Source organism: Manacus vitellinus, unplaced genomic scaffold, assembly GCF_001715985.3.
Source record: "Manacus vitellinus isolate BGI_N305 unplaced genomic scaffold, ASM171598v3 scaffold_28_pilon, whole genome shotgun sequence".
Taxonomy (NCBI): Eukaryota; Metazoa; Chordata; class Aves; order Passeriformes; family Pipridae; genus Manacus; species Manacus vitellinus.
Genome location: NW_021940122.1, coordinates 4,431,106 through 4,451,284, shown reverse-complemented (window position 1 = coordinate 4,451,284; position 20,179 = coordinate 4,431,106). Strand labels below are relative to the sequence as shown.

The following is a 20,179-nucleotide window of genomic DNA, read 5'->3' as shown; positions in this document are numbered from 1 at the left end:
TAAAGGTCCCTTCCAACCCAAACTCTATGAAGAGTAAGGTATCTTGTTGCTATGCAAAAAACTCATGGGTCAACACACAAAACTTGCTGTCGAGCAGTACCGCAGGTTGTACGGGCAAGTAATACAAGAGATTTACCCTAAAGCATCATCTCCTGCATCTACAACCACCTGACATCAAAGAAAGAGAATTCTAGGGTGAACTTCCCTTTGTTTTGCTTTCTTCAGCACACCCATGCTCTCACCCTCAACCTGCTTCTTATGGCAGGTATGAGTGTGCATCTGCCTCCTCAGGCAGCATCCCAGGCCTTTGGCAGCCACACAAAGGGAAGGAGTTATGCAGAAGTACAGACTGTCCGGGGTACAGGTGTTGCATGTGAAAACACAGTGACACGTCAGGACCATTTACATCTCAGAGAGATGAATATTGGACAGTCTCTCAGAGTACAGTGACCAGCCTGGCTATGACAAAAAGCTGGTATCAAATTTCATAGTTGCTGGTTGCTGGGGACTAGCTCAGCAAGTCTCCATCCAGTCCCCAGGGGCTGGGTGTTTGCATTCTCCCTGCATGTTCTCCAACCTCTGTGATTGACACTAATTGCCAAATGAGTGTTTACTGCTTAATGACTTCTAAGTCAAATTTATCCAGTCAATCGAGCAATCAGAAAAACGTGTTTCAAAAGAAATCTATAACAGCTGTGCTATCTTGTGTTACATTCCCACTAATGTTTGCTATCTCTGGAGGAGAAACATGGATATGGGAAATGTCAAAATTAATCTGCAGCAATACTTAGAAATGTTTTCCTTTCTTCAGTTTAAAGAGAGTGGACTAAGCTGTCTCTGAAACTTTTTCCCATCAAAAGTCAAGCTATCCACAGGGGCCTTGGGGTCCTGTAACAAGTTTGGAAACCATGGAACAGCTGCAAGATCATGATGAGGCCTGTGAGGAAGGTGAGCTAAAATTCCGCTTGCCACAAGCTGTCTAAAATGAACTGTTCTTGATCCAGCCTTGCGGTTCTGGTCTGAACAGGCTCTTGCAAAGCTTGAGATCATAAGAAACCATTCCTAGTAGGATGTCTTCCATCTAATGGAGAAAGGCACAAGAAGGATCAGTTCCTGGAGTTCAAGGTAGATCTTAAATAGCATACCTAAGAGAAGGATCAGCTCTCTGTCTCTTGGAGTTATCAGGTCAAGACAGGGATAAATTCTGCCCTTGAAGACACACTGTATGGTCAAATACAAGTTAGTGGGCTGTAGGAAACCAGGTGAAATAACCTGACATATTTTTGGTACCAGGCCAGATGTGGAAATGGAGTTGCTCTGTGTAACTTTCACATCTATAAATAATTGTGTGGTTTTGCTTTGATTCCCATGCAACATTTTCCTCACTAATTAGCTAAATATGCCTTTTGTAATGCCTGCAGCCGCAACCCGAAGTTTGAAAATAAAGCTGTGGTAGATTTAAGAAACATAAAGGAGGGAAATTATCTTCCATCAGTGCCAGAAGTATGTCTGCAGTGTAAAATGCTGATAGGAGACAGGATTTTAAAAACTGAGTTAACCATTCTTTTTAGAGTCAAAAAAGCCTTAAGGAACAGAACACTGACACATCTTAAGAGCATCCACTTCAATACAGGAACTCAGCTTTTTCACTTGTAATCATCAAGGTATCAACTAATAGCACAGCATACACCTGTCTGTTCACAGTGCACTGTCTGAATGCATTATACAGCACAGTGGCTCCAAAGGTGCTCCAGAAGTCTTTGCTTTGGTGAAAAGCTTTGTCTTTTCCTTTGGTGGAAAGGTTGCTTGCTTTCCTCATGTTTTTTATTTTTGTTTGTCCTTCTCTGCTAGGGTTTTCCTTTTTATAGCTACCAATCCCTCAGGATTGTTCCTAGCTCAACTGAAATTCTTTTCTCTGGAATATGTTATTAGAATACTTAATGGTATTAACCTACACATAGCCCACTTAGCAAAGAAAGGTATCAATAAGAAGAGTACCAGAACCCCTTTACTCCAGTTACAATAAGATCACAAATCCTAGTCAAAAGAGTAACCCTTCCCCAAGTGACAAGTAGTTTTTCTCTCTTCTTTCTGTTATCAGATATATTTCCCTGTTCATGAGCTGGCCTGAGAGATAATAAAGGTGATTTGAAGGACAATAAACATTAGATGTATGTTTTCTTCAAAAATCCCGTCCTTTTTTAAGAAAATGTGAAAAAGGCTTTATTACCTTAGAAATACCAGGGAGCATCTTCACTTTGCATTAGAACTGAAGATTTGGAGCAGCTGCTTCCTCCTGTCTGTTGACTGTGTGCCTTTACAGGGAATGACTCGCACTCTAGTGGCTGCTGATCCCAGCTCTTTGCCCATCCTCACCACATGGATAGCTCAGGATGGCTCCGCTTCTTGGGGGGCTGCTCCTGAGTTTACAGCCCTGTGGTCTGCTTCAGGAGCAGTTTGGCCACCCGTGCAGCAAGGCCAGGTGGTTTATTGAGGCAGCAGACAGGCAGCTGTCCTTGCTTTTGAGTAGAAACTCTGAAAAAGGAATATTGTGTTTTCCCACAGAAGAGTGGAGATGCAAGTAGTCCATAGAAGAATTTTATACCCAGTTGTTTGTTAGGTATTTGAGCTCACTGAGGAGTACCACATCCATCATGGGTGAACTCCTGTAGTGGCAGTCTTAATTCTGAGTACAGGTAGTCCCAGGTGAAGCTTGCCACCTGACAGATTTGTAATCTAGACTCACCAGTTGCTCCTCGAGCTGTGGTACTTGCAAAGGTTAACTTGTACACATGAAGCAAATGTTTGTCCAAACAGTGGTTCTCTTGTATTTAACATATGGCAACCATGGTTGTACATGTGGAAAACAGATCTAAGTGTCTGCGAGTGCAGTGGTAAAACATCTGAAAGCTATCTGAGTTATGAGTTACCTCATGTGAATCCCATCTCCTTGATAAATGCTATAATAATCACATCAGTGATCTAAATGTCCACAGAATCTTGTAGGGAAAATGAAGTGGAGAAGAGTTCATATGTGACGTGCATGACAGGCAGAAAGTTTGCCGCCTTCTCTTCCTGTTCTTTTACAGATCAGGATGAGAGCAGAACTATTAGCCTTATTTCATTTTCTGTTGCAGATCAGCTTTAAGTTATTCCCAACATGTTATATAACTATTCCAGAGACAGAGTCTTGCTAGCTTACACTTACCCATATATTTTTTAAGCAAGTGAAGTCATCAGTGTCTTCCTTCATGATAGCCCAAGAGCTGCTCAGGAACTGGATGAAGTCCAAACTGCAACTGGATCTGAGTGATGGAGAAGATGAAGTTGACTCTGACCTTCTGGAAGCGACTTCTGCAGCCCCTCCAAAGTCTGAGCAATTTGATGGTGAGAGCACTGCAAAGCAGTTCCTGATTTCCTCTCTGAGGATGTGCTGGGGAGGGGGGCCGAGTCTCCTGGCTTTTCACAGTGAGAGCTAATAGTTGTTTTGAGGCCAGGATAGTGGACTCGGTAGAAACAAGATTAGATGTGGTGATTTTTCTCCCCCAGTTATTACGGCAGCTTGCTGTAAGGCTGCACAATTGCACCTCATAAACATTCAATGTCTCCCTTTGTAAAAGAATTTGTTTTTTCTTTTTTGAAAGGGTATTTTTGAGGCCTGTCAAGTTTATACAGCCGTTTGAGATCCTCAGAGGCAAGGCAGTGAAAATTGAATGAAACATTGTTACTGCTCTAGCCTGTTCAATGGGAGACTGATTATGACTGGAGATAAATGGAGTGCAGTCAGTGTGTCTGTGTTCATCAGAAATGCATTCACAGTCTGGGGAAGTGATCCCTTTAATTACATTAGGCTTTGTGATCTGACACAGAGGGGTTTATTCATTTCAGACTAGCCTGAGATAATCTGAACTTCTCATTTCAGACTTGTGCAGCTATCTGGAAGATGAAATGGAAAGTTCTTCTGTCCAGAAATACCTACAGCATCTTTTGCAGAGTGAAGATGTGAACTGTGGGATAATGAAACATCTTAGACTTGAAGACATCAAAGAAAAACAAAAACTTGCAGATCCACGAATAATCATGGAGCTCAGACACAAGCAGGTGAGCAGGCAAGGCAGCGCAGTTAAAAGGAATAAGATGGAGGGTTACAGGATTAGAGTAAATGCTCAGTGATACCTGCCCACTATTCTCTCCCAGGCTGCAATAATCTCTGACTTGGAGGCAAATACCCAAGGATACTCTTCCACAGTTCAGCTGAAACATTACTGCATTTCCATGGGCATATTAGCCATTCAACAGTAGCTTACACAGTCATCTTCTACTACGTCTGTTCAGGTTACCCCCTTCCTTACTGACAAAAAAAGCTGCCACAGCAGTTAGTTCTGAGTTTGCTCCCATCAAGTAATACTGGTTTAATGTTACTCTCTGGAATGGATTGTTTTCTAGTCTGAGAGCAGTATCTCTCCAGTCAGTGCCAGCTACGGATAGGGTTGCTTGCTTCATGTGAAAGGTGGATTGTGACCCACCCTGTCAGTGTACAATGAACCTCAAATTCTTCAGCCTTTCCTGGGTTTTTTTGTCGATTTCCTCCTTCCCAGGTGAAGGAAAACCGAATGAGGCGTCAGAAGGCATTAGAGCTTCAGAGACAAGAAGAGTCCCTGAAGAAAGCAATTCTGTCTGAGGCCAAGCTCCGAGCACAGGAGGAGGATAGAAGGAAGGCCCTGAAGGCCAAGAAGGAGGAGGAGGAGATCCAGAGGGAAATGGTGAAGCTGCGAAAGGAAATGGCTGAGAAGAGGCTCACTGTGGCAGAAGCACGGAGAATGTAAGACGGAGAGGGAGGCAGGGAAAGAATGAAGAACACTTATCAGCTCCTTTTGTTAAATATAAGAGTGGTGGTGGTACTAAAGAAACAGCTGTTATTTCTCTTGTCAAAAACCCATCTCAAAACCTTTTAGTCCTTTGTTACCAACATCATTAGCAGAGTTTATCGCAGTGGGAAGATGGGCTAAAGATACTGTTATCCTCCCCTCAGCCATTATCAGTATGTGCACTGAATCACAAAGCAGGAGTGTGTTTGCACCACCAAAGATTCTCTCCATCAACTCCGTGGCCACATCCAGCCTTGTTAGTGTCTAATGCAGCATGGAAGCCAGTACACAGAAAAAAAGAAAAAAAAATAGTCTGTTGAAAGTCTAGCACTTGCAATGCTTCCTCTGCTATGAGAGAATAAAGAGCATTCTTGGCTGAGAATTCTGCAGAGACAATTTTTTTCCTTCTGCTGAGCTTGGATTGTCACAGAGATGTTAGTTTTAGGGATGCCATTTATTTACTTAGGCAGCCCTGAGATCCTAAACCTTCTCATATAAGTGCTGTAGTGAAATCTTTACTGAAATGCTTTACTATTTTCTTCTGCCTGCTATATTTTGGAAATGCTCAGACTGTTTAATCTCTGGGACCCCAAACCATTACAGAGTCAGTTTTTAAGAAGGCTGAGTTAAATAATCAGCAACTTTCTAAGCTGTAGAGATGATCCTCTTAGGACTGGCCAAAAAGATTATTAGATTGTATATAATTGCATTAGATCTGTATGTTTGTTCACTTTCCAGGGAGGGGAAGAGACAAGAGAAAATTCAGAAGCTGTCAATGCAGGAGGTACCCATTACTGTGTCATCACCCCTGGTCCTGAGGAAAGAAGAGCAAGGAGTGGAGAAACAGAGAAAGGCTGAGGAGCTGCTGCGCAGGATTCACACCAGTAAGCAGAGAGTGAGCATCACCTCTCTTTGTCTGAGACTCTGCACTACCTGCCCTCGGCTACCGTGTGCAAAACTGAAGTTAAAAGCCCTGGTTGTGTGGAATTTGTTATTTTTTCCAAGACCTCCTGATACCGGGAAAGTAGGAGAGCAGGGCAAAAAGTATCTTGTAGGACCAGGAGCAAGAAATCCTGAAGTCCAACCCCAGTGTGCCTGTGCCTCAAGTGGGACGTTTCACTTAGAGTTGCGAAAAAGATGTGTCTCTCACACATAAAGGGTTCTGCAGTCAAGGAATAGGCAGATTGTACAGGGAAGGCAGCAGAGCCTTAAGGAAGGAATTAAAAGGGTAAAGTGACAGAAAAGAGGCCGGGGAAGCATTTATTATGTGCGTGGAAAGGCATTTTAAAGATTGCCCTCCAGGAGCAGTGCTGCAGCCTGGGGTGAATTTTGAGCTGTGTCTCTGGCAGTTGAAGCATGTCAGCACATCCGCAGTAATGGGTTTCTCAGGGATCCGCTCCTGCTGGGTGCAGTAGAATATTCTGTGTTATTGCAACAGCTCTTTTAATAATTCCCAGTAGGAACCTCTTTCTTTTACTTTCATTATTTTGATACCATGGTCAGCTCTGGGTTAAACACGGTGTATCAAATACTTGCAATTAAAGAGTGATCTCCTTGCACTGAATAATTTTATATGGGCAGTCTTAGCAAAGGGAATAAATTTCCTGAGTGCAGGTATGAATGCTATCCATCACATAATGTTTTTAATTAATAGAGCAGTCAAAATCATTAGTGTCTGCATATCTATATCTAGATTTTTTTTTTAATAGAAGAATCCCATAGCTTTTATGGTGATTCTCCTCATGGCTCACTCCATCAGCCCATCTGCTGGATTTGAGCTTGGCTGCTGTTAAGCAGTACACAACCTCTCTCCAGCACAGTCTAAGCTGTGAAGATAAACCTGAATGAAACTACAGAACAATTTAGGACTGGCGTAATGTGAGAAGCCACAGCTTAGCTGAGCTAAGCAATGGTGACACTTTGATTACTTTCCCAAAGCAGAAAGAATAGCTAATGCACTGACTTTTTGTAAATCTCCATTTGAAGATTTCAGTGAGTGAGAGGAACACAATTAACACAAGGCACTATGACAAAAGGGGAACAGCAGAGTCCTGTGAGTTGACCCACTTGGAGGATCAAAATGAACAGTGTCTGCAGTGACAGGGCTAGAATTATGGGGTAGATTAGATAGCAAATTGCTGTTCTGTACAATGTAAATCACTCCCAAAGGCAGCGAGTCTAATTACACAATAGGGGAAAGGTTTGGCTTCCTACTGGAACAAGGATGAGCTGAGGTCGTGCCATAAATTCACTCTAGGAAGTGTCTTGATTTTTGTCTAAGTTAAAAAAAATTTTAGAAAAGCAACACCACTTCACAGAAGCATTCTTAGCTGTAGCATCTTAGACATTTTCTAGATTTTGAAACATCTTCCCAGTCTCTAGAAATTCTATATTCCTCACCCATTTTATTCCTTTACACTTGGTGAACTAAGAGCATTTCACTCCAAAGCACAGAGACACATGATATGACATGTCTTTCTAGATCCTTTCTGCTTTTTGTAGAAGACCTGCACATGCTCTGCATTACTTCTTTACCCTCAAGGTAATTGTTGAAAGTGAGGATTCCAAAAAGAATCTCAAAAAGGAAAGTCAGATAAGGGGAAGGGCGGAGAGGATCAGCATTTGTGTGACTGGCTGTATCTTGCTCATTGGTTTTCTGAAACTCTCCCATGCAGTGCCTGCAACGACATTTCTCTGCTTGGCTGAAAGTCATTCTGGAGCAGAGAATCAAAATGGGAAAAGCCAGAGCCCTTGCTGATTGGAGATGCCAACTGAAGGCCCTGCGAGCCTGGAGAAATTATACCTGGGCCCAGAAAGTAGAGCAGGAGACACAGCAACTGGAAGTTCATCTCCAAGATCAAAACAGGTAGTGACCCTATACTGTGGAATTCCTCCTACTGCAGCAGTATTTGGGCAGAGCAGTGATCAGGGTCTGTAAAAGGAGCTTGTCAGTTAGCCAGCAGGAGGGAAACAGCAGCTTTTGGAGAAAATTGCTACATTGCCTGCAGTCTGCCAGAGGCGTTGTGGCACAGATGAAAAGGAGGACAGATATAAACAAGAGCTTTAGCCCTTTCCAACAAGCCTGTGTCTCATTCTCGCTGTAGGTATTTTTCCTGGAAGTCTCACCCTGGCTTGCTCTGGACTCTGGAGAATACGAGTTGCCAAATTTATTCCTGATTAATATATTTATTTGCCATTTCAGTAGTGGTATAGCAACGATCATTTTGGATAGTGCCTTTCATTAAGGAGGCTGTTGGATGAATTCCCTATCATCCATAGAAAATTTTGCTGTTGCAGGTGTCTGGCAGGCTTCAGTGGTGAGACACTGTCACTTCCTCTATGCTGGCCAGGGAACACGATACCTCTTTCGCAACTATCCCACAGCCCAGGATTGGCATAGGAACAGCAAAATGTGAACTAGGGAAACTTAATTCAAAATAGCAGGCATCCTTTCTGCCCTCCCACTGTTCCTTGGAGGAAGTCTGTACAGCTTCAGAGGGCCTTCAGAGTTAAGCAACAAAAAGACTCGGGAAATTATGGGGCTTTGTGCCTGGGCAGAAGCCTTAGTCCTGTCATAACACAAGCTCTTCCTCATTCAGGAAGAACCAACTGGCTGCAGAGCATAACCAGCAACGGCTCCTGCGCTGCTGCTTCGTGGCCTGGCAGCGCTGGAGCCGAGCAGAGACGGAAAAGCGGGAGCTGCAGATCAAGAGGGAGGAGACGAAGAGAAAGATGGCACAGCTGCTGGAGGCTGTGTCACAGGGGAAGGGTGGTCTGCACAGGCCACTGGAGGTTAACCAGCCTGGGACAGCAGAAGTAATCCATCATCAAGATTTGCAGCAAGACAAGGTAAATCCTTCCCACGTAGTTTTGTCTGCTGGCATCGCAGAACTCTTACAAAGTACTTCTTTTGTGTAGTCTGAAAAAAAGAGCATGTTGTCCCGGAGCAAGGCTTCTTTCCCAGGGCAACACCCCAATACCTGCCTGCAACTGTTCAGGAGAGAAGTCTAAAAATCAGAGGCAGATGTGAAGGACAATGGATGAGTTTTAAAAATAATCTCTAGTGCTGCCAGAGAACAGCCCTTCATGTACTGTGAGTTGCAATGAGCATCCCACCCCCAGATCACTTTTACTGAGAGATTAGTTACATCTTTGATGGCAGCTTAGACTTAAAAAGAGTAACTTGACTGCATGACAAGAGAATTTTTTTCATGCCAGTGCAGCTCTCTGGCATTTATGTGTGGGGGGAAAAAAAAGGTTGTCACTGGCTGTTTTAGGATAATGCACATCACAAGGAGGTAGGAGAGAAGAATCAGAGGTTGCTTCCTTAAATTGTCATTTGTCAGGTCAGATCCTGACCTTTCTTTCTGTCTCTAAAACTTGTACTACAGCAGTATCCCGATCTCAGCATGAGAGCTCACACACACATACTTCATGTGAAGCTTTTCATTTGCTTAAGTGTCAGCAAAAGTTGATTTCCTTCAGTGCTTATATTCTTCTAGTAGGCCCGTTTTATTTTTGATAAAATTTGTGCTGGAAGAATGGGACTGAATTTGGGGTTTGACCTAGGAACCAGAAAGCAGACATTATATCTGATGCCACTTCAGAGTATGACCATGTCAGAAAAGCCTCAGCCTCATTCCCCACTGTGCATCTGTTTCATGGTATTATTTATCAAGGCTGGAGAAGAGGCATGAGGAAGCAGCACTGTGTAGACTTCTCTTGCATTTGAAAAGGGACCATTCAGTCATGTAGATCACTTCAACAACTGTTTGTCCCTTTATTCTCCATCTAAGTGCTGAGTGGAGGCAACAAAGTACAAAAAGGAGTGTGCTAGTCCCCCAGAAATAAGCTGTCCTAAGATGTGCTCCCTAGCAAAATATTCAGGATATATTCCTGCCAAAGCTCTTGCCTAATCAAGATTTCTTCCTCCCAGTGAAATGGCACAGAGCTCCTTAACAGTTCTTTCCCACAGCCTCCCATTTTGTGCATAATGGGGCCCCTCTGGCCTGACTAGGAACTGAATAAAGATTGCATAGCTGAGATTACCCTACTTCTCAAGCATCTCGTTAGATTTGCATTAAAAAAACCACTGTATAGTAAGGGCAGAAGAGTGCTTGGTTTCAATCAATGCCAAATTTTCCTCCTTTTTTTTTTTTTTTCCAGCCAACTGAAACTTGCAACATAGAGAAGGAGCTTGATCAGACCAGAGACCACTCTTGTTGGGATACTGTTCATACATCTCATTTCTGCAGAAAAAACAAATTTGTCTGGGAGATTACTGTAAAACATGCAGCCTTGACCGTCCAGGACCAGGCTGTGTATAGGAATCAAGTAGCTACTGTCCTCCAGCAGTTTCAGGCACTTGGTCCAAAGACATCTCCTGCTTATGGAAGCCGTTTTGAGCACCGTCACGCCTTCCAGCAACGTCTGATTGAGGAGCAGAGGCAGCAGCTTCAGAAACAGCAAGAGCTGATCCTTAAGCTGCAGGAAAATCAGAGGCTGAGCAGAGATAAGGAAGATGCAGCACAAACTACAGCTGTAACCCAGCTGATTGACAATTCTGTTTCTCAAACCAGAGAGGAAAAGCAATCGAGATGCAAGCATACAATCCCTTTGAGGTATGTGCCCTCAATAAATCAGGGTCAGTTACTCAGCATGTCTCATTCCCACTCAAGTTGAGCCAGAATGTGCCAGGTACATTTCAGTCATACTAGTGCTATCTGCTCTTCCTCTCAGCTGTGTTTTAACCTCAAGGATAGTATCAGGCTAGCCATAGTTCTCTGTCCTTCTCCCTTTTTTGCAATGGCTTGACACCCTGTGATCCATACAGGATCCACTTAGAAATAGCAACACCAGTGTCACACATAGGAGCAGCAGGGATTTATTTTAGTTAGGAAAAAAGAGAACATCATCCTCAGTATTTCAGAACATACAGCAGCCCTGGAACTCAGTTCCTTTACAAGGATGCATCATTAATCCCATTTCAAGCAGAAGAAAGGTGTATCAGGGATTCAGAATGAAAATGCAGCAAAATGGAGAACAGAAACTACAAGGCCATAGGTGGTAGGTGTGAAACATCATTTGACCACATTCACTGATGAATTTTTTAACTCTTTCCTTTCATAGTTCATCTGATTCTCATGGACCAGAAAACACAGGGGTAGCAATGCAAGACAGGAGGCCCTCCAACCAGCTGACCTCAGCTCATCCAATACTGAAAGGTATTGTTCTAGATAGCAAAAACCATTTCTGATCGCTTTTCTCAACAGTTTGTCTCAAAATGTCTCTCTTCCTTTGCCTCAGCTTTGCTGGTATGTAAGTAAAACTCAGCACACTCTTTCCCAGCCTGACCAGTGCTGTGAGAGGGTGACCTGTTTTCATGCCCACGTCATGTAAAACATGGGTCACTGCAACACCCTTACATCCACACTTAGTACACTGTTGTAGCAGTTACTCCAAACACTTGTAATCATTTCTGGTGTGACAAGACCCAGAGAGAGCTCTACAGGTTTTTTTGCCATCAGTCTCCCTTCATTACACATCCAAGAGATGCTTAAACTCACCAGTCATTTTCATCTGACTTTGACAGAGGTGTTGAGATTTCAAAGGGAATTAAGTACCTACCCAAGGTTTTCTGAGACAACAGTAGCCAGGCTGGGGAAGAAGGTCCAGATCCCTTCCTTTTGTGAGATATCTCCCTTTCTCTGGCCACCCTGGAACAGCACATACACGATAAACCCTAGTTGTCATGGTCAGCATTAAAGGTTGTCTGGAATATGACTGTTGTGATATTTTAACAGTTTTGGGATCAGAGTTTGGTATTAGAAGTTGCCTTTCTTTGACTGTGTTGAGCTCCAATGCTACCTAGTCCAAGCCATCACTCACTCTGATTTGCCTGAACTCTGCACACCTTAGAGACAGTAAGCATATTTTTCAGAGCCCTCAAGTGCTTTTGTCTAAAGATTCCCAAAACTTCAGTGAATAAGTTACCACTGGATGATTTTCCTTGGCAGAGGATCCTGGGACAACTGAAGGAGAAAAGACTGTGAGGAAACCTATTGTGTTCAAAACACTTTGATGCCCCCAGTTATCGATTTCTCCAGCCTGTGCTTTGTGACTGCAGAGGAAGCAAGCACAGGTTCCCAACTCCACTGTGTGTTCTGAGTGGTCACAGCAGCACTGTAACACCTTTGCTGATGGCCAGCAAGATCATTGCATTGCAATTTATCTCCCAAAAGAAGCATTAAGCAGTAGTTTCTCACTAGCAGGACCAAATATCCCTATGTCACTGTGACAAGGATGCTTTCTGTCTTGAAATTGCTCTTTAAATAAGCAATTTCCTGGAGCTTCCTGGAGACCTCATAGCAATCACTGCTAAATCATGTGCCCTGAGCCTCAGCCCTCAATCAGGAAAGACAGGGACAAACTCTTTGAACACAGCTTATTTCATAACTGAGCCTCATGGCTGTGACTGTCAACCAAGGAGGGTGGAGTGAATGTAATTGCAGTAGTCCTGAGTCATCTCATAAGCATGCATAAGTTCCTTGTTCATGACACTGCCAGCTGTAAGAGGCAGCAGAAGGTAAGTCCCTTTGTGCGGGCAGTGCCAGGGCAGTGCGGGCCTGGCAGTAGAGTGATGTGGTTATCCTTGTGCACCAAACTTCTGCCATTGTCCCATAGCTTATTTTCACTAAGCCTTATGTCCTCTGTTTCTGTAGGGATGGAGGAGAGAGCAATTCAGCGGGCAGAACAGAGGAGGAAACTAGAGGAAGCCAAACAAAGAAAAGCAGAGGAAAAACTGGTAAGGGAAGCGGAAAATGAAATACAGTGTCTTTCACACCATTCCAGTTACAAGAAATGCTGATTTAACCCCAGAGTCAGCGACCAAGACAAAGCCCTTTATCCAAAGGAGGAGTTTTTTAATTTGTGAGAAAGCAGATGTCCATCACACATCAAAAGAAGTAGTTATTGTTGCTTTTGCATATGGCAATGAATATGCTGTCTCGTGAGCAGACACTTCATATTGAAGTTGCAGTTCTAGAAGCAGCCTCCCTTACCACCCCCAACACTTTTTTCACACCTACCCATGACCATAGCTTATCATGAGAATCATAAGTGTGAAAGTGCATGCAGAGATCCACTTGATGGGACCTGGAAGTGGCGGGTTTCCCCTCCCTACCTTTCCTGTCTGGTCACGTGCAGCTTGAGGACATGCAGTCTCTAGTAGAAGTCATCTTTCTACCAAATCTCTGTTGAAAAGAGAAGATACTGACAATGTTTGCATAGTTAATAAACAAATTCTGTGATACACATCCAATAAAGGAGCCTTCTTAGCTTCAGGGTATTAAGGTGTCACTGAAAACATTGCTAATAAGTTGCATTAGGATTGGAAAGCTTATAACTGGGATCCTAAACCAACAGGCATTTCCTCTTTCTCCAAGCAAGAGATATATTCACATACATAGGAGGCTGAAGCGAGCCTTACAGAACACTTTAACCATAAAGTGGACAGACAACTTCAGGTTAGGTTTTCTCAGCTGCAGGTGCCACAATTGTAGAGATCAGAAAGCAAGCACAGTCATGGTAATCCTGCATGATGGTTGGTTTGGGTTTTAGGCCTTTGATGTGTACACCAAGAGCAGAAGCTTTGTGAAATGAGAGCAGAGTGTGGTTTGCAAGGAGAGGAGATAAATATTCAGAGAAGAATATTGTGCCAAATATGATAGTACTGAAGCAAGACAACTTTGATTTTCAGTGTTTGGGAAAAGAAATATTTGGGTACATGTAATGTTGCTTTGCATGTAGAAATGAAACTTGAGAACAGAGCCCAGGGATTCAGAACTGACTTCAGTAATCAAGTTACCAATTAATGACTTGGTGTACGGTTTACATTTTTTAAGGGGAAGAGTGGACAAATACTATAACTTAGGGCAAAGAAAGATAAAGATATATATAGGTAGTAGAAAGATAGATAGACAGATAGATAGATGGACAGATAGATAGATATAGGTAGATAGATATAGGTAGTAAAAAGAACAGTCCCTCCTTCTCCCCTCCACAGTTCATTGTTGAGCACAGATCATATTTAATATGTGACAAAGTCTGCTTCTTTCTGAAGTTTCAGGTGCTGGGCAATACTAGAGGAATACTAGGGAAGCGTAGAGGTCTGTGTTCACTGTAAAGGTCATATGAATCAAATTAAATTTCACCTTTCTCCATTTTAAGGCCCAGCTGAAGGCTGAAGAGGAAGCGCGACAGAGGAAGAAGGCCGAGGAAAAGGAAGCTCTGCGGCAAAAACGACGAGAGGAGAGAAGGCAGCAGAAGCTGGTAACCAAACACCTCACTTGTTTCTCTCTCTTTAGCAGGGATAGGGAAGAGCCATTACCCACTAGTACTTGGTCAGCAGCCAGAGTAACGTAACATGAAGGTCTTCATTAGTAGAGCAGAGTTCCACACAGAACTCAGAGAGGGTAGAGCACAGCACCTACTCTACAGACTCACCACCTTCCCCCTTTTTGACAACATTAGGGGAAGGGTTGTGTACCAAACACTCTAGAAAGTACCATAATGTCTGTCTGAAAAGCAGGACTAGAGGCCCCAGCGGGTGGACATTCTGTGCTGAGATACAGCCACATCAGCCTCCACAGGGGCAGCATGTTCAGTCTGCTTTCGGACTGCTCCTTTCACTTGTGTTCCCCATCCAGTGTACACAATGATACCAGTCACTAATACACAATTTAAAAGTAAACAAACCTGACAGTTATATTAAGGGTGACTTTCCACCTGAAGAATAGAACCATCCTCTCATTGGGGCTAGCCTAGGAATAGCTGCATTTCATTACTGTTACTTGGAATGAGCTGTCCTAATAACTCAAATAGCACATTTTAAATCCTATAGGAATTTGACCTGCAACTACTGTTCTACTTGGTTTGAGTGTTTTAGAATGTCTGACCTAAATCCCTAAGTATTGGTGAAAAGTAATATTATACAGTTAGACAATACCCACATCCTTCCCCTACAATATAGGCTAGATTAAGTGGTAGGGTCCATGCATAAACTCAGAATCATTTTTGGACACGTTGTCCATCTAGTTTTATAAGCACAGAAAGCTGCACTCCCCAAATTCACTAAATCAGCCTGCCCCACATGGATGGAGGTCCATAAAAGGAGGTTCCTGCTACATCAGCCCTCCTGGTAGCCACAGATGACATGTCTGCTACAGTAGTACCAAACTGCAGTGCTGATACATGGCCCAAGGAAGTGTTCAGAAACACCATCATCTCCCAGGAGAATTTTCCAGACAGTTTGCTTTCAAACACAGGTTCTAGTACATGGGGTCATCTCTGGTCTGCACTCCTAAAGATGATGCAGATCCCCATTTCCTGTCAGGTCAGAACCTCCAGCTCCGATATGATAATCTATTGTAATTGCTTAACATCCTCTTCATCCTGAGGGAATTAAAACTACTGCTTTTTGTATTGCAGAAAGAACTGGAGAAGCAGAGGAGGCTGGAGAAAGAGCAGCAGCTCCAGAAAAAGGCTGAAGATCACTATGAGAAGGTCCTGCTCAGAAAGCTGGGAATAGTGCCATGGAAAAGGCTGAGGGAGCAAGCCAAGGAAAAACTGGTGGTAAGTGCTGAGGATAAAGGAAATGACTGGTGCCACGGAAGGAAGAGAAAAAGTGCTGCTTCCTAGATGCAGCACTTAACAGAAGCCTTAATAGGCTTTTAAACCGGGTAGAGAAAAAGCAAAAATTCTCCCTGCACACCCTGCCCTATATTAGCTCTTTAAATCAGCCCATCTGACAATAATCATGAGAAGTCATCAAGTCCCACAAGGATGGCATCCTCATTTATAGCTGATTAAACAGGAACCAAAAGGACAGAGAAAGGAAAGCATTTCAATCTATTGAGAAGTCATCTTTTGTTAGCCTCCACTTGTCTGCAGTACTAACTGCCATATGATTTGATGCCAATAACACAGGGTAAGTTAGTGTGATATGGCCAAAAAATTAAACTGAAGTTATATGACACGAGCCTGTCAGTTCTGTTACTCCACAGCAAAGCTAATCAGTAAGACACCACCAAGCCACTGTAGTTAGTTGTTGACCCCAGCCTATCATCAGGGCTTTCTCTCCCTGTCTCTGGAGTTGCTGCTGGTGCAGAGTTGGCCACTGCTAGTGGCAGGACACTACAGGTGATGATCCAGCAATCTATTCTATCCTGTCCATATCCTTCTGTGCAGAACAGTTCTGAGACCTTGATGCACGAATATTGCAAATGAAACATTTCTGTACGTGACTGGATCGACGTGCCTTACCAGAGGTACACTAACACTTAGCCATATCCTGAAGATTTAGCCAGAGCCCAGGGCTAAGCTGGCAAGCGTCCATTGAAGTCACTGGAACTGGAGCTACTCACGGTAGTTCACCAAACGCACACAGGCCTCCAGCTGGGAAGAAGTAGAGGGATACAAGCTGCTCCATATGTCCACCCTGCTGGTCAGCATTATGGACAGGGTTGGCCTAAACTGCTACAGGCCCTGCCTCTGCTCCATTTACAATATGTTAAACTGAGCATCTAATTCAAAAGGATATTCTCTAGAAGTGACAGCAGTGGCCTGATAGACTGGATTTGTTCCTTATGCTGACCCCTCTTTGTGTGGAGGGGTTATTCCAGCTGTCAGACATCTGCATTTTGGGGGCCCCAAAAAGCTGAGGTGATTTTCTAGTGCATCTGGTTTTCTATAGCTTTATACTTACGTAGTCAGTAGTCCAAGTAACCAGCTGCTGTCTCTGCTGTCTTCACTCAGGTGGCACAAAGGCACCACTGCTTGGGCCTGCAGAGGAAATGCCTGATGACTTGGCTTCAGGACACCCAGCAGAGTCTCATGGAGAAGATGTCTCAGGCTGAGGACTTCTATTCCCATATGTTACTGAGATGGGGCTTCAGGAACTGGATAAAGGTTGGCCTGCACCAAAGTGGAGAAATGATACCAAGAGAGCTGGCTGCTGCCAGTTTCCCCTCACCACACCTCACTTCACACACCTGTAGTACAACTTTTGCTGAGTTATACTGTCTCCATTCCAGCAACATATTCCCTTCTCCAGAGACTGTCTTTCAGCTCTTCACTCTCCATCATTCTCTCCCACCCAGAATTTTCTCCTACACACTACTCCTCCACCTTTGCACTCTCTCACCCTGCTGATTTTCCTCCTCTCCTGTGCCCATGACCCTTCACTGCCACAGTCTCACCACTGCTCTGTCTCTGTTTATTGGGTCAGAGGTTGGGAGAGAGAGGAGGGGAAAAAAAAAGAAGCTATTCTTACCTGTTTCTCTGTCGTCCTCCTTCCCTAGTACAAGGATTATCTCTCCACTCAGGAGGAGAGAGCGAGTACCTTCCATGCAGCCTGCCTCATGAGGAAGTACTTGCGGGCATGGCTTGATCTTATCATGGAGGAAAAAAGGACATTATGGGAGAAGCTGAAGATTGCTACTGAACACAGTAACAAGTAAGCATACACCCTCAGCAGCAGTTCTTTTTACTTAGGTTTAATATACCAATAGACTATTTTAGGGATTACTTTTGACAGGTCAGTAATCTGTTCCCCAAGAGCACATGAAACAGGTTCTATACTGCTGGTATTTTGCTTCTGTAATATGGACAAACATCAGCAGAGGTTTATGCTAAGTTTCTATGCAGCCTGGAAAAGAAAATGTAGTGGTACCCTTCACAGGACTTTTAAATCTGCTGAAAGAGAATACAGTGAAAGCAGATAAGTAGCTGAAACTTTCTAAGCTGATTAACAGATCTGACCATGCAGCTTCTGCTAAAAGCTGCCTTAGGAAAATCTTTAAGTACAATTATAGCAAGCCAAATGATTGTGTAGGAATTACATAGTACTGTTTTGTCCACAGCAGATGATTTAGTTCACAAATCCAAAGTTGATCAACTATAAATCCTACTTAAGGAGTCTTTCAATTTGTGCTGTCGTCAGCCTGACTTGGCAGTGAGAACTAAAACAGATAGTTCTACCAGTCATGACTGGAGTTGGACACACCCAGTCCATTCCTTGTCCCATAAAATGCATTTTAACAGGAAGAAAAAGCTATTGTCAAAGTTCAGCAGAAAACTGAAGCATGCTCACCTGCCTCATTATGAAAGCATGTTAGCTGCGTGCAGTTATGAATAAGCTGTGTCTGTACATAGCCCAAACAGGATCTGCAGCACCTTGGAAGAAAAATTAAATTAAATTCACCTCTTCTGTGGTAAAGCAAACCTGTTCTAGCTTGCTGGGTCAGTAAGATCCAAACGGTGCATGATTTAACATTAACAAGCCAGCAAACTGGAGGAACCAGGAGAAATTCAGACACAGGAAGAGACTGGGTTCATTCTACATATGACCTCCTGTTAGGAGTGTAATCACCTCTTGTTCCTCATTACCTCTTCCTCTGCTCACTGGTAAAAGGCAGTTCAGACATTGTCATAGCAAACTATTCTTTAGACAGGACTGTTATTCCCTATCACCCATATGGGAAGCCAGGGCAGGGCATCTTTGGTGGGGTGATTAAAATCAGGTAAGAATTGGAACCCAGCTGCCTGTACTCCCAAAGGGTTGGTCTGGACCAAAGGAGCCTGTATTTTTCCTGGAGAAACTTCTTCCAGAGGCTCTGTTTATTCTTCTAGAAACACCTTTCCTGTTCAGTGCTAAGTCAACAGCAGCTAATGAATTCTGTCGGAGGGAGGAGCAAAATTCTTGGTGGAGAGGAGTAGAAAAGGGGCAATGTGTTATTTTTCCCCAGCACGACTGACATATCAATGGAGCGATCTGCACCTAGACGCTTAACATGTCACAGCCCTGGCTAACAGCAGGACTATATCCCACAGCTGTTTCAGGGGAGTTCCCCCTCAAATAGAAGTCATCTTTTTATTACCTGTTGTGTTTTGTACACATCTGCATATTGTCACTTTGTTCCTTTTGTCTCTAATTTCTTTAAGGAGACTTATACTGAATGCATTCAAGGCATGGAGGCAGTACCCATTGCTGATGAAAAAGGAAAGGGAGAGAGAAGAAAGGAGAAACCAGCTACGGAGGAGAGTAGCTGAAATTCTCCCCAACTTCCAAACCTGACAAAAGAGAGTCAAAGGAGATGGAAGGGAGACAACCAACCAGTTCTGTTCAATGCTATCTCCCTGCTGACTGACACAAGTCCAAGGAGAAGGCCTGCCAAGTGACAGCCAAAGAAAGCTCCCTGCCGGTCACTGTTGTTGTAAACTAAGCATATATGGAAGCTTATCTGACAGTTTCACTTTGCACTTCACGGGGTCATTCCCCACAAGTTCCTCATGTGAAGCCTCTGTAAGGGTGTCTTGGCTGGTGGCTGTGAGGCCTAGGTAACCAAAGTCTATCACGGGGTGTGTTTGAGGCCAAGGCCATTTCCACACACAGAGCTGCGGCACTAATGGGAGTCCTCTGCCAAACGAAGCACAGGACTGAACTGCACCACTTTTTCCTTAAGCAGTAATCTGGTGCATTTCTGTTGTCAGTACTCTATAGAGTGAGAGCTCACTCAGAGAGCAGACAGACCTGACTGTCAGCTGAGCCCCAACCACTGCTGCAAACTTGGCCACCCAGAGCACAGTTTCTGGCTAACTGTGCCACAAAAGTTTGGATAGGAGGAGGAGAGGGAAGAGCTGTTTATGGAAACCATATTTGCTAATGATCCAGATCATTGCATGGCATATGGATAATCTAAAACCTGGATTCTTTTTTGAGGGACTACCTTGCTGGCAGCACTGGCCAGTTCACAAGCACAGTGCTTTGACTGTGGTGGCAAATGGTGATTCCAAGTTTATGAGCCTCATTGTCTTGTAATTTAAACACTTCCCAAACTGTTTAACTGTAGTATTTCAGGGTGTATTGTGCAAGTCTGTCTGGGATGTTTCACTTGATCCAGTACTTCAAAGAAAAAAAGACAAAAATCCAGGAAAAAGGCAGATGTGTTTTTTATATAAGCTAAAGCTGACATGATTAAAATGGAAGGTTTCTTACTTAACCTTAACCTGCAGCATAATGCAGACAGTGTAGTGCCATTCAGATACAGAATGTCTTAGCAACAGCATAAGGGCAGGAAGATGGAATCACTTCCCCCTCATAAGATAGGCAAAGCTCTCTCCAAAAGCATTTGGCAGTAGAGGAAGCACTTGAGTAACACCAGGAAGAGAAGACAAGTTTAGTGTTATGTTGTGTCAGATCATTTGTAAAACCCATATAAGCACTGAAAGTTTCCAATAAACCCAAATCTGAA

At 43.6% G+C, this 20,179-nt stretch overlaps 1 protein-coding gene across 1 annotated transcript; it reads left to right on the top strand.

The window, feature by feature from the left end:
• Positions 1 to 824: 824 nt before the first annotated feature.
• CCDC191 (coiled-coil domain containing 191) lies at positions 825 to 20,179 on the top strand. Its single transcript, XM_018074768.2, has 15 exons — positions 825 to 948; positions 3,259 to 3,387; positions 3,923 to 4,101; positions 4,599 to 4,822; positions 5,607 to 5,763; positions 7,544 to 7,734; positions 8,468 to 8,717; positions 10,035 to 10,489; positions 10,998 to 11,092; positions 12,590 to 12,672; positions 14,097 to 14,198; positions 15,357 to 15,500; positions 16,683 to 16,835; positions 17,228 to 17,382; positions 18,870 to 20,179. Exons 1-15 carry the CDS (start codon positions 909 to 911, stop codon positions 19,000 to 19,002), a joined length of 2,490 nt encoding a protein of 829 aa, XP_017930257.2. The 5' UTR covers positions 825 to 908; the 3' UTR covers positions 19,003 to 20,179.

Excerpts from the sequence above, each read along its gene's own strand:
- CCDC191 (XM_018074768.2), top strand. The coding sequence starts at position 909 with ATGGAACAGCTGCAAGATCATGATGAGGCCTGTGAGGAAG. Across the intron at positions 4,102-4,598 it reads TGGAGCTCAGACACAAGCAG|GTGAAGGAAAACCGAATGAG; the intron begins GTGAGCAGGCAA and ends CCTCCTTCCCAG. Across the intron at positions 5,764-7,543 it reads TTCACACCAGTAAGCAGAGA|TGCCTGCAACGACATTTCTC; the intron begins GTGAGCATCACC and ends TCTCCCATGCAG.